Source organism: Pararge aegeria, chromosome 10 (assembly GCF_905163445.1).
Source record: "Pararge aegeria chromosome 10, ilParAegt1.1, whole genome shotgun sequence".
In the NCBI taxonomy this organism is placed as follows: Eukaryota; Metazoa; Arthropoda; class Insecta; order Lepidoptera; family Nymphalidae; genus Pararge; species Pararge aegeria.
The window spans coordinates 3,314,581-3,328,683 of NC_053189.1; the positions used below are offsets into that span (position 1 = coordinate 3,314,581).

Sequence of the window (14,103 nt, forward strand, 5' to 3'; positions counted from 1 at the left end):
ATGGCAATAAACTTTACAAAAATTATAAGCTATTTGGTATCTCAGATACTCTTTACAGTTAAATTAATGAAGTTAATCAAGTAAATGTTACATCCGGTTTATGGAGGGTAGAGGTAAGGAGAGTCATCTTATATGGGAGAAAAGTTGAAAAAGTGTCCAGTGTATGCGCTAAATAACAGTTAAAAAATCCTCCACAATGGCGCTGGTGGATGCACAGGGTATGGTATGAATGTAGCAATCGTAGATGAATTGAAGTATGCCGAGTTAAAAAATTTAATGTCATTATCGACTAAAGTAGTAAATTATTGAGAATTTCAACAACTTACGTTGTACAAAATATTGTTGTAAACATAACCTTACTTCCTTGTATCTCCATACTTCCTTGTTTATTTTTCAAGCCTACTCTAACAATATTTATATTTGGCGCTTCTTTTAAGAGTTACCCTGATGCAAATGTGGCGCCATCCTAATTTAATACATTTTGACGACACTTTTTCATATACACAGATGACTCTCCTTACCTCTACCCTCCATAATCCGGTTCTAAAATACCACCAACGCCATCTAGCAACACTGCGTTGCACTACCACATAATCTTTGGCCTGACATAAAGGTCCTTTAACTGAGTCTTTCAACCGCTTTCAACCATGAAAAATACTGGCAACATATAATAATTCTGTCAGTACTCACTTGTCAATCTTACATTTTATTCTTTTGGCAGCATTGTATTTCTCTTCCAGAACAAAAGTGTGACGAGCGTTTATTTTAACAAAATCTCTGAAATATATTAAATTAAAATGTCGACGCTTGCTGCCGCTTTATCCGTTGCAGGAACACGGTATTCTGGAGCACCTGTTAGAACTCAAAATGGTAAGTTCAAGCACTTTTATTGTAGTACCCGGTCGATCACATGCAATGCTTCTGGTTTCAAAATTCGAGAATTGTATGTGTTATTGAAGTAAAAACGAGCCTTTTATGTTCTAATTTCCATACATTTGGGATAAATTACCCGCGTGACATATAATTTGATACTTTACAACTGAATTTAATAATGTTTTTTATAAAATAACCTATGATCGTTAGTCACTGAACATCACAGCAAAAGTATTGCCTCTTGCCCAAATGAGTATACAGCTTTGATTTAAATTAATCCGCTACAACTTCACATTTGGGGGGCTCAGCCTTTTTAATTTTTTACTGACTTACAATATAAAAAATTTCATTTATCTGATGTACCTACTTAAGCGCTGATAGCTCAGTGGGTAGGATATCATCTTTACTTTCGGGGGCCGAGTTCGAATCTGGGATTCGCGCGCACGCAGTTCTAACTCTTCTAAGTTACGTGCGTTTTAACCAATTAAATATCAATTACTTCAACTCTGAAGAAAAACATAGTGAAAAAACCTGCATTCCTAAGAGTTCTCCATAATGTTCTCAAAGGTGTGTGGAGGCCACCAATCCATACTGGGTCAGGGTGGTGGATTACGGCCTTAACCCCTTCTCACTGTGGGAGAAGACCCTTGCCCTGTATTGAGCCAGTAATAAGTTGATATGATGATGATGGTAATGATGAAGTTTCTCTGCCTATGTTACTATACAAGTTGTGTATAGGAAATAAAGGTTTGTAGTTTGAGTATGATTTACACTAAGTTGTTATAATTTTATATGCTACCAGTCTAGAATGCAGCAGCTAGTTTGGAGATAAATGCAATCTGTAAAATAAAGGTTTTAAAATACATCTAGGATAACTGAAATTTATACTGCTTTACATATTTTATCTGAATATGATCCATGTTATCTATACATGTTATATAGCCCATTGCTGGACTAATTGCAACTCCCTATGAGAGAGATTGCCAATAATCACCTTGCCGGGCAGATGGTGATCATATCAGTTTGTAATACCTAGTTGCACAGAAGATGCTGCTGCCCATTATCTGTTATATCACTTTGTTGCCTCAAAAAACACCTGTGGAAGAGGGCGGATGGTGACATTTATGCCGATGGGCTGTTGCTACACATCATAAATGTTATCTTTTGAAACAGGTTCATAATCGAGAAGGTTAATACTTGTTCTGTTTTAGTAATGGCAGCTGCCGCTATAGCCAATATTGTAAAGAGTTCCCTTGGTCCGGTTGGTCTGGACAAGATGCTGGTAGATGACATTGGTGATGTCACAGTAACCAATGATGGTGCCACCATATTGAAGTAAGTATTTCTTGTAGATATAATCCATTGTGCAATGCAACCCTAAGTTAACGTGACAAAAGTTCAACTTCTGCATGCCTTGGGTATTACTGACATGATGAATTTATTGGCATAAGTGTGCTGTGATGAAAAATATTGAAAAAGTAACTTACAACCAGGTGTGATTGTAGTCAAGGGCAAACTCAAAATGGAATGAAACATATCTTTTATTTAGTTATTTTTTTTCAACTTACAACTAGCATTACAGGAATTTTCCTAATTCAAATTAGAGTAGTCTTTTATATTTTGATGCATCTACCTACATACACTATAAAGTGTATTTTATAAACCTACATACTTAACAATGTTAATGTATCAAATACACCTCAACCAACCCTAGTGAATTACATCAAAACAGATCCATTCTCTTAGCTATTTATCTATGTTAATTACTATTAGCCGACTTAATAAATATTCGTATGTTGTCGCGGACTGTTTTATAGAAGATTAAAGAAAAAAACAATTCCACTTACTACATACTTCCGTCATTTGGCGTAACGTTTACCGTTTACGCATCGCACGCATCAGAATCTCTCAAAAAGGATATTTTTGCAGTTTTTGCCCAAGATTCCAATATAAATGAATCCTAGCTAGATTGATTTATCGCCCCCGAAACCTCCTGTATACAAAATTTCATGAAAATCGTTAGAGCCGATTCTGAGATTCCAATTATAAAAATACAAGAATTGCTCGTTTAAAGATATAATATATCTAAACCGATTAAGATGTGCCACTAAGTTCCGTTATGGGCTTAATATCACTGCCATACCCCTAACAGTCTGCCTGTTACCATCTTAGACTGCATCGTTGCTTAACAGCAGTTGAGATTGCAGTCAATGGCAAACTTGTGATGGAATAAAAAAAAAATTACAGACTGTTTAGTGCTGTTAAAGTTTTGTAAGACTTTATCTTATACATGTCATTGGCTGCGTCGTGCGTCGCCTCATAAATTTTAAAGGCTACAACTTTGTTTCCAGAATGCTGGAGGTTGAGCACCCAGCTGCTAAGGTATTAGTGGAGCTGGCCCAGCTGCAAGATGAGGAAGTAGGAGATGGTACCACATCTGTGGTCATAATAGCTGCAGAGTTGTTAAAGGTAAGAATAATCATTATGTTCATGAATGATGGCAGGATATTTAGGGATACTTAGGGAAGGTGTATTCTGCCATAAAATTTTGCCCATTTTCGTATTCAGTTGAATATTATCTGTCGAGCTTATGAATGCTTGCTTATGTAAGAAATTATATGGTAAAGGTTGCCCAATGCCCAAGATTGTTTTGTTTCTTTTACAAAGAAGCCCACGTTTTACTGGCTTACTCTTATAGAAAACATTTGTTTTTAAATAAGTAGTTACAAGCTCATCATTACTCAGCGTGGTTGCTACAGTTTTATGTCCCTGTAATTGCCACATACCTTCATCAAATGAAAATACAAATCTAAGTCACAAGAGATCAGTTGTTAATCTGCTGAAAACATAGAAACTGTAATTCCGCCTTCTTCTTTGTTAGTAGCCTCTAATGAAGGTTGGCTTGGAATGGAAGGTTGGTTGGTGAAATTGGATGCTTCCCCTTACCTTGCGTGACTATACAACTGGGCAGCACTCGCAATGCTAAGCCACTGCTTGATGTTGGGCAATTTGAATTCCTCTTGAGACCTATGCACCTCTTCTCAGTAACTTTGTCATTAGAAGATACAGGAGCCCATATGTCATGCCTCAGTTATTTCAGCCAGGCATTCTATAATATGTCTACATATTTCCTCAACAGAATGCAGATGAACTCGTCAAAAACAAGATTCATCCAACCAGTGTTATCTCAGGCTACAGGCTGGCTTGCAAAGAAGCTGTCAAATACATTCAGGACAATTTGACTGTCACTGTGGAGTCCCTTGGAAGAGCTGCAATCATCAATGCTGCCAAGACCACCATGTCTTCAAAACTAATTGGAGCGTATCCTTTTGAATAAAATTTACTTATTTTTTTAATTATAGCGCGAAACTAGCTGCTGTTTGTTTTTAATACGCTTATTTGGATGCACATTACGACTAAACAGCTTTCGCTAATGCGTCTATATCATTTCTTGAGCTCTTTGTCTTTTTGATGTTTGTCCAGTCTATTCTTAAACTGATTCAGTGATACTGCAGTCACACATCTTTAGGCAAGGCATTCCACATTTGTATAACTCTATTGCTAAGTGCTTGGAAGGATTAGACAATGCCTGCTGAAATCCAAGTTTGAGACCATAGCCTATTTCAAGAAAGAGTTACTCTTTTTCAAAAAAGAGTTACTCTTTTTTGAAACCATTTCCTCGAAATTTGGAATGTTGAAATACTTATTCAATATGAACCTCTAAATTGAGATTAATAATGAATTGGAGCAAATTAAATTCCTTAACACCTGAAACCAGTGATGCAGACTTTTTCTCGGAAATAGTAGTAGATGCTGCGCAGGCCATCAAGACAAACGACTCAAAGGGCAATGCAGCGTATCCCATCAAGGCGGTGAACATCCTCAAAGCACATGGTAGAAGTGCTCGGGAGAGTGTGCTGGTTAAAGGCTATGCCCTGAACTGCACTGTCGCCTCGCAGGCGATGCCCAAGAAGATATTGAACGCCAAGATCGCCTGCCTCGATTTCTCGCTGCAGAAGACTAAGATGAAGATGGGCGTTCAGGTAATTACTATCTTAGTCAACAATGCGGCCAATTTATCCGCGGACCACATGTAAACAAACGGATGGTTTTGAATATTTTAGATTAGGTTAGGTTATGTTATTTCAGTAATTCAGGGATAAAAAACATTTTTTTTTTAAATTTTACTGAAGACTAAAATGATGTTTACTCCAGACAAACGACCTGTCACTTGTTTATTTACATTTGGTCCGCCGATAACTTGGCCGCACTGTAGTCCCAGGGGTCTTCAAAAAACAGCAAATCCCGCCCACCTGTACCATCAATCACATTTTAAATATTTCTGTTTATACCTTTTATTGGATGGTCGTTTTCCTCACAAGTTTGAAATAAAACTATTAATAGTTAACATCTGACACGGATAAACTATTCCAGGTCCTGGTCTCAGACCCTGAGAAGCTGGAAGCTATTCGCGCTCGAGAGCTGGACATCACCAAGGAGAGGTTACAGAAGATCCTATCGACTGGGGTCAATGTAATACTATGTTCCGGAGGCATCGACGACTTATGCCTAAAGTACTTCGTTGAGGCTGGAGCGATGGGTGTGAGGCGATGCAAGAAGAGTGATTTGAAGAGGATCGCCAAAGCTACTGGAGCCGCTTATCTCACATCTCTTACTAATATGGATGGTGAGTATAATAGTTATATCTATCGTTAATTTAGTTAATGTTTTTCGTTTGTGGCTTTGGCTGTTGGCAGTGGCTAGTTACCACCCTACCGACAAGGGTGTTCCGTTACGATGTCCACACAACTCACATACCCCTAACAGGTTAGCCTGTTACCATTTTAGACTGAATCATAACTTACCAGCAGGTGACATTGTAGGCAAGTTGTAACTGTTAGCGGAATAGAAAAAAAATACTTATAGTATTCTTATATGCATGTTTGCAGAGGTTTTCCAATACCAAGTTTGTCTTTTTTGTTTTGTGCTATGATATCTTGAACTCTTAGTGGGACTGAGTCTGGTATATATGTTTAAAATAGTGGATTCAAGTTTGTAAGAATTTTTGTACTCAATATTTATTTTAATATATCTTTATATATCTTAATATTTTAGGTGAAGAAGTATTTGAAGCAAGCATGGTTGGCGAAGCCGCTGAGGTGGTGCAGGAACAAATCTGCGACGATCAACTCATATTGATTAAAGGGTAAGATGTAATTTCTTTCGTGCAGCAACTTTCGCATTAACATGATTATCTATAATTATAATAGAATAGAATTCTTTATTTACTGAAATATGTTACATATTTTGGTCTTACAAAATTATTTCTGAGTCCTAAACACTCAACTAATTCAATAGTATGCAAAATTCGAATCAAAGTAAAACTTGGGCATTCTGCAATGATACTCCGCAGGTTTTATGTAATAGGATTGGATTGGTAGACTGCACACTTAAAGTACTCACAAAAATACAAATATTGGGTAAAATTCACCTACTACCATTCAATTTTAAGGGCTATTACATTGCATTACATACAATTTAATAGGCCAATAATGATTGCATAATGGTTATTTATGCAACTGTTTTATAATAAAGGGAATCTTAACGATGATTACAGACCCGTCGCGAGAACAGCTGCGTCCATCATTCTCCGGGGCCCCACGGACGCGTACTGTGATGAGATGGAACGATCAGCTCACGACGCACTCTGCGCAGTGCGGAGGGTTCTGGAGTCGGGCCGCCTTGTGCCGGGAGGAGGCGCTGTGGAAGCCGCCCTGTCCATATACTTGGACAACTTCGCCACCACTTTGGTAAGTTATTTTCATATCAATCCAGTACCGGCCCACTGCAAGGCACAGGTATAAAAATAAGTAAATAAATATACGACGACAAAACACATCGCCATTTAGCCCCAAAGTAAGCGTAGCTTGTGGTATGAGTTCTAAGATAGCTGATGAATATTTTTATGAATATAATATATAGCTACTACTAAGGTATCAGGTGAGATTGCAGTCGTGAGTAAAGTAGTGAAGTAAATAAACCCCAATGATAACGGGCATGCGGACACTAACAATGTTGAGCTAAAATATTGTATTGAGCTAATCATATATGATTCCCTGATACTTCCATGATATATTTTTAAACTTTATTTTCATAATACATTGTAGGGTAGTTTTTCAAAATAAGTGAATGTAATTCCAGAGTTCCCGCGAGCAACTAGCGATCGCAGCCTTCGCACAGTCGCTGCTGGTGATCCCCAAGACGCTGGCGGTCAACGCAGCGAGGGACGCCACAGACCTCGTGGCCAAGCTTAGGGCCTACCACAACTCCTCACAGACTAAGGTAACGACCCTAACTTATATGCCATATCGCTTACAGTTAACTAGACTTTTCTTTCAATAAACAATGCAAAGATTCAAACACTTCCCGCTCGTTTTACCTACAATCTATAAAGTGTATGTTATTTATTTTATTACCTGTTATTAACATATTGCACTATCCCGTTTTCTCTAACTTCATTCTACCATAAAGAGTTGTCTGGAGGAGATCGCTTAAAGCGACAAGACCGCCTTTGCGCTTTACCTCTCATTCTTTCTCAACTCACTCACCTTCATATCAGGTGTGAGTGAATATGCATCTTCTAAGCAAGCGCGCTTCTTCATCGAAATGGCTGTGCTGGCAAAATATATCTCGCATATAGCGGCTGGCAATGAAAATCAATATATGTCCTGGTTTAGGGGCCAAATCAATACATAGTAAACTCTGTCGTGTAATATAAAATGGATAAATCTTTTACTCCGAAACATAGCAATAAGTTACTTATCAACATTTTATTAAAATTTCAAATTGACTTCCAAATATAATTACTCCGCTGCAGTAATGTACTATGAAATTCATTTAGTAGCATCTTATTTAAATTCAATTTATGTTACCACATGTGTATTTTTTGGTTTGTTCCAGGTGGAGCACGCAAACCTCAAATGGGTAGGGCTGGATCTACTCGAAGGTACCCTACGCGACAACCTCGCGGCGGGCGTGCTAGAACCCGCCATATCAAAGATCAAATCCCTCAAGTTTGCCACCGAGGCGGCGATCACCATCCTCCGCATAGACGACATGATCAGACTAGACCCCGAGCAGAAGGGCAAGAGCTACGAGGATGCGTGCAACGCCGGGGAGCTAGACTAGTGTACATCTCTTCACATTATCAGTGCTTTAATAAAGTATTGAAAAGTATTATGCTTTTCGTCCATCACAGGAACCAAGCTAGCCGTAAACGTTATGTCATTCAAATCGTAAACACCCTCGAAACGTACTATCGACTCTGGTGGAATACGATATAACACTTTTGCTTCTACTGCCACCTCTTCGCGTATGCCACGTAAATCAGATATTTAGGCAATTCAAAGGATCAAAGCTAGTTATGTCCCTACAGAAACCAAGCGATTTGGCATTCAGGTAGACGCCACAGGTTAGCCCGCTACCATCTTGGATGTTACATCATCTCTTACCACCGGATAAAATTCCGGCGAAAGCTAACTTTTCTAAAAAAAAAACTCCACAAGCTGTCTGTCGGCCGTGTCAAAACTATACGCACGGTAGTTTGTAAGGACGTCAAAATTGAGTATTGTAACGTGATAAGTCCAAGATCTTTCGAGAAATATGTCTAGGCTGCACGCTGATTTTCTTTAATGCAGTTTGTGACGTAAAACTGCATTAAAGAAAATCGCTGTCACAAATTAGGCTTCATAAATTGCACTTACGAGTCATGCTATTTGGATGTCATAACGAATAAGGGCTCTGTTTTATAACAAAATGGTAGAAGTTATTTGAAGAAACATCAAAGATGGATTTACATGGCCTTATTCAATATTTATATTAATACTTAAATTTATAAATTATACTAATGTAATTTACATTAATTTTTATAAGTTACATTGATAATACACGTTACTATACGACACTTGAGTAATTTAACGTCGAGTAATAAACAATTTAAACACCAGTGTAAAAAATACCTTGTCGCTTTGCGTTAAGATTGGAAATACTACAGCAGGCAGAGACTCGTGTGCGTCACAAATAGCAGCGCCAATGACGTGTATGCAAAAACGCGTAAATAGATTATTATGATTGGCCATGATATTTTGTAACTTACCAAAAATATTTTCTCGAGGTACTGTACTAAAAATTCAATCATATCACTGAGAACTTGTCGATACACCTCATAATTTCACACGGTTTTATTTTGTATAACTGTCCAAAGAACATATTTAATTTCCAGACTCATATTTGTTCGAATAGAATAAGTCAACACACGTAAAACATGGGTCTTTGAAGAATGTGTACGGACATTGGATAAAGGTGAAACGCGTAAAGGCTTTGCGACAATTAAACTTAACTAAAATCACGTTTTTGCCTTCAAAATGCCTAGTGTGAGATTTTCTGCCTCCTACTGATTTACCTAATCGATAGCGTGGAAAAAGCGACAACTTGTGGCAATACCAATAATTGTGGTTTCCCAATATTACTACTAGATGGCGTTCTTTCGACTTTATATAAATCGGAGTCGTCTATCAGGCGCCGAAATAAAAGCTACAGTCCATTCACTATAACTTGTCTCTATAATTTAGTGCTCGGTACATCAATAAGGTTGCATTCAAATAATTACAGGGATCTTTCACAAAAATTAAAACATATAGTTGTTCTCTTTTTGAGGCAAAAGTCACAATATCCAATGTTTGTAAATGTAATGCATTTGTTTATTATAATTATTTTAACAGAGTATGGTTTAGTTTCTTGCTTACAGCATTAATAATAGGTTTATAATGCTAAGGCCTTTTTGGCATATTATTATAAAATTAATAAAATAATTTTTAAATAAATTTATTTTTTATTATCTTACCTATCTTTTCGTGACTGTGGTTTTCTCTCTAACATGGGTTAACTTCTAAATATCACTAATTTCAAATAATAAATGATAAGAAATCTAAATGAGCAGTGAAAAAGTGTCTGGACTTTTTACTGAAAATTGTGTGGTTTCAGTAAAATTTTCACAATTTTCAGTAAACAGTAACTGTCCATATTTCGTACATATAAAATGCGATTGTAAACAATTTTTCGGACATAAGCGTTTTATCACAAACACAGATAGAATTAGTCAATGAGGACGTGAGAGCAGAACTCCCGAGTGACCAAAACGCATAAATCAAGTATATATTATTTTTTTAAATGTCATGAATTGTGAATGATTGCGATAAAAAATCGACTCCAATCTATGCTCCAGCGAGACAGCAAAATGTTCTGCTTGGAACAGCAAACATTTAAATAACAACAGTCAGGACAATTTCAATATCAAAAACATAACTATCAAGTATTATAGGTATAACTAATTAAATAATTCCGAGTATATATTAGCTCAGGTGTGTGACTAAATGAGTCTGCTAGACACATCGATTTCGATGAGTATATTTGAAGTTAAATGTATTTATATTTTTTTGTTAGGTTGGTAAAGTACAAGGTTTCTTTAGTCGTCAGGTGCAAGGATTCTTATCCAGACGGTTGATCTTCGACAGTGACCTAGTTGCTTGGCTGGATTGCATACCCACGTGATAGTAAATCCTGTGACATAGAAGTTAAATAATAAATAAATATACTACGACAATACACACATCGCCATCTAACACCAACGTTAGCGTAACTTATGTTATGGGTACTCTGATGACTGATGAAAATGTATATGAATAATATACGTAAATACTAATAATATACATTTAAACACCCAGACACTGAAAAACATTCATGTGGCGTTGGACTCCGGAACAGTGGCGTGCATTGGGTTTCTTACCAGGGTATGCAGACACCAGGAAAATTGTATAAAACGGCACGAATTCTCCTCCTATTCCAGTTATATATCAATGTTAGGGTATGCAGTGCTTTTTGTGCATGTATGGAGTGCACGCCACTGCTCCGGAAGTAGGCTCCGCTCTGCTAGACTGCGCCAATCGGCCGTCATAATTTAGTAATAGTTAGAAGTAAGACCCCAAATACTTCGTAAGTAAGTAAGTATCATCACCATGCTTATTTTTGCCGCGAAGCAGCATTGTCGCAAGGCTGTATCCGGTCAGAAGGGCGAGTTTGTCGGTGTAATTACAGGCACAAGGCCTGACACCTTTTTTTATGAGAGGGGAAACTCCTCATAGACGCATTGTACAGGTCCGACTCCATTAGAAATGTTGCTCAACGGCCTACGGACTAAAAAATCTCCCTATCTCCACTCGATCTTCCAGGAGCAAATTATGCATTACCTCCACCTGGAACAGAGCTGGCTCTTTAGGTATAGGTACTTACCCACGCGTCATTTATCCTTCTTTTCATAATTCCGCGCATGCATACCATTTTTGTTTGCTAGACAGCATGCGGGGAATGAAGTTAGTGGCGACAATTTGCGCATCTCCTTGGACTGCTTTACGTTCGTCTTTAGAACTACGCCTTTGGTCAATGGACACAGGGCGGCACTTGTGGATGTGTTCCTTGCATGTCCAACATTTAATAAAGCACACAAGAAAGTGACCGTTTAAAAAAAGTCTACTTATGGGAAAGTTTTTTTAAATTTACAATTTGGCGATCCAAGAAGATGGGCCACCTTGAGCATCACTTCGCACGGTATGCGAGGGACAAGTCCTGCAACTCCAAAGTACCACCCTGGGCCCATCAAATTGAGGCGAAGGTGTTAAGTATTTTGTGCCTGGTTATCATTACTATGACATAGTATATAAGTATACCAAGTACAATTAGTACGTATACAAACAAGCACAAGGCTTAAAAAATAACCGAACCGATTAAAAGTAGCATCTACACCCACGAGCCTTTTAAATATAATTAAATGGATACTAAAATTTATTATCACATAGTAGGTACATGATCATTATGTTATATGCAAGCAAACAAGGTTGCAGTCAGTATATAAGATAAAAAAAACTCAATCGTGTCTCACTGTTGACCCAAGTGGGTCGGTACCGACTACATAATCTAGTTTAAGCCAAGCAAGTTTCTAGCTGATACTGGAGATGTTAGCGTTTTTGATAATTCTGGCAGCGAATGCGGCGGCGACCAATCAGGACTGGCACCCAGCCGTTGACCCAGCTCTCTTAAGGCAAATTAGGCAGGACGTGAGTTTTATTACCAATATCTTTATACGAGAGTATTTGTTGTTTTTTTATCCTTCTTTCACGCGGCAGGAGAACATTTATCGTGATATTTTGTAATGAAGTAATTAGTTTTAAGGTAATGATCCGGAGTGTCGTAGACTACTATTTGTCCCGATAAATGCACGATGTTGGGGGATATGTGAAGCGCTATTCGGTATCAAGTAGATATGTGAATCAAGTATATTTTCATGCTAAAACGTCACAACGGATTACGTTTAATGACCTTGTAATATAAAAAATGCATGCCGCGATGTAGTGACGTTAGAAACGGTTGTCGCCACCCCTCCTCTTGCCGGTGTAGTACGAGGCGATTAAGGTAATAACGGAGAACGTCCCCTTTGCTACTACTACCGTCAACTGCGATCACCAAACCGTCTGCCTAGCGTAGTGATGAGAGTCCTTTGGCAATGGGCTGCTGATTGATTGATGAATATAAAAAATTAAAACTTGTTTTCTAAGTTTGCCTTTCTTTCACAATTCAACCACCTAGCACATTTATAGCAAGCTAGGGTTATATGACCTACATGCAGGCTCAGGTCTAATTAGACTGCATCATGACTTTGATCAACATCACCCGATTCAGTTACTGACAGTTGTAAAGTGGCGATAAGAAGAAATATGAGAAGTAGTTAAGTGTACAACTTATCAGTCTTATTTTCAGAGTCCGGCGGGTCTAATGAGTGTCAGTAACGGCGCACCAGTCACCTACTGCGAAGTGAACAGCACACTGAACAAGCCGCTGATCCGCAACTCTTTCCTCATGGATCACGTGACTAGTATGGATCGAGAGAGGACTTGCGTCCGCACTGTTCATGGACAGGGCTCCGGAGCGTTTGGTTTCTTTAAAGTGACCCACGACCTTTCCCATATTTGTAAAGCTAGCTTTCTGAAGGAAATCGGTAAGAAGACGCCCGTCGCAGCTAGATTCTCATCTGGAATTGCAGAAAAAGGTGGCTCCGAGTTAAGCCGAGAAATCAGAGGCTTCGCTTTAAAGTTTTATACCGATGAAGGTATTTTCGATATACCTGGTATCGTAACTCCAATGTTTGTTGTAAAAAATCCACTCTATTTCGTAGAATTCATTCACGCAATACGAAAAAACCCAGCGTTATATCTTGCTGATCCGATGAAGTTATGGGACTTTGTAATCAAGTATCCCGAAGCAATGCATACGTTTTTGTTGATGTTCGCCGATCGCGGTATCCCGCTTAGCTTCGCCAATATGCCGTGCTACAATGTCCACTCGCTCCAAGTCGAGAATGAGGCAGGGGAGGTACATTTTATCAGATTCCACATTGAACCGTTCGAGGGAATAAAACACTTAACTACCGCGGAAGCTCAGAAAATAAATGCTGCAGACCTCGATTACTATACGAGAGAACTGTACAACAGAATCAAAAAAGGTGATTACCCACGTTGGAATGTTAGCGTACAGATCGTGAGCGAGGAAGACGTACAAAAACATGGGGGGCTCATGTTTGATGTGACACGGGTGCTTCCTAAATGTGATTTCCCCCTACACCTACTTGGCGAAATAGTCTTAAATAGAAACCCAACAAATCACTTCGCAGAAATAGAACAGTTGGCCTTTTGTCCAGCGAATTTGGTGAACGGTATACTCGGCGCGCCAGATAAGGTGTACGAAGCGCGTAGATTTGCCTACGCAGATGCTCAACTGTATCGCTTGGGGCCGAATGTCCAAAAGATTCCCGTTAACTGTCCACTTCATGTTCCTACCGAATATTCGGAGTCGCCTGGTGAGCCTGTTAGCTACGAATCGACGAATAAGAGAGGTTTACTTAAAATTAAGGAAGAAGAACCATACAATTACGACCAGGCCGCAGAACTATATGAAAACGAGCTGACAGGCGACGAACGTACGCGACTACATGAAAATCTCATCCTAGCGATATCACCCGCCTCTGAATTCGTTCGTGAAAGAGTGATAGAAATCTTGGAAATGATCCACCCAGACTTAGCCTACCAAGTAGCAAAAGGACTAACTTCTACAATGGCTGAGTAA

General features: G+C 38.6%; 2 protein-coding genes across 2 annotated transcripts; both read left to right on the forward strand.

Annotated features, from left to right (window-relative positions):
• The first annotated feature begins 690 nt into the window (after window positions 1-690).
• Window positions 691-9,749, forward strand: LOC120626780 (T-complex protein 1 subunit alpha). Its single transcript, XM_039894522.1, has 10 exons — window positions 691-870; window positions 2,085-2,208; window positions 3,225-3,342; window positions 4,013-4,194; window positions 4,652-4,916; window positions 5,308-5,560; window positions 5,989-6,079; window positions 6,491-6,683; window positions 7,075-7,215; window positions 7,834-9,749. Exons 1-10 carry the CDS (start codon window positions 798-800, stop codon window positions 8,059-8,061), a joined length of 1,668 nt encoding a protein of 555 aa, XP_039750456.1. The 5' UTR covers window positions 691-797; the 3' UTR covers window positions 8,062-9,749.
• Window positions 9,750-11,939: 2,190 nt separating this feature from the next.
• On the forward strand, window positions 11,940-14,103 carry LOC120627010 (peroxisomal catalase 1-like). Its single transcript, XM_039894848.1, has 2 exons — window positions 11,940-12,041; window positions 12,742-14,103. The coding sequence occupies exons 1-2, from the start codon at window positions 11,940-11,942 to the stop codon at window positions 14,101-14,103; spliced, it is 1,464 nt and encodes a 487-aa protein (XP_039750782.1).

Bases quoted from the DNA above. Each gene is read 5' to 3' on its own strand.
- LOC120626780 (XM_039894522.1), top strand. From the start codon at position 798: ATGTCGACGCTTGCTGCCGCTTTATCCGTTGCAGGAACACGGTATTCT. The intron at 871-2,084 runs GTAAGTTCAAGC...GTTCTGTTTTAG, and splicing joins ACCTGTTAGAACTCAAAATG to TAATGGCAGCTGCCGCTATA. The intron at 6,684-7,074 runs GTAAGTTATTTT...ATGTAATTCCAG, and splicing joins ACAACTTCGCCACCACTTTG to AGTTCCCGCGAGCAACTAGC.
- LOC120627010 (XM_039894848.1), top strand. From the start codon at position 11,940: ATGTTAGCGTTTTTGATAATTCTGGCAGCGAATGCGGCGGCGACCAAT. The intron at 12,042-12,741 runs GTGAGTTTTATT...TCTTATTTTCAG, and splicing joins TAAGGCAAATTAGGCAGGAC to AGTCCGGCGGGTCTAATGAG.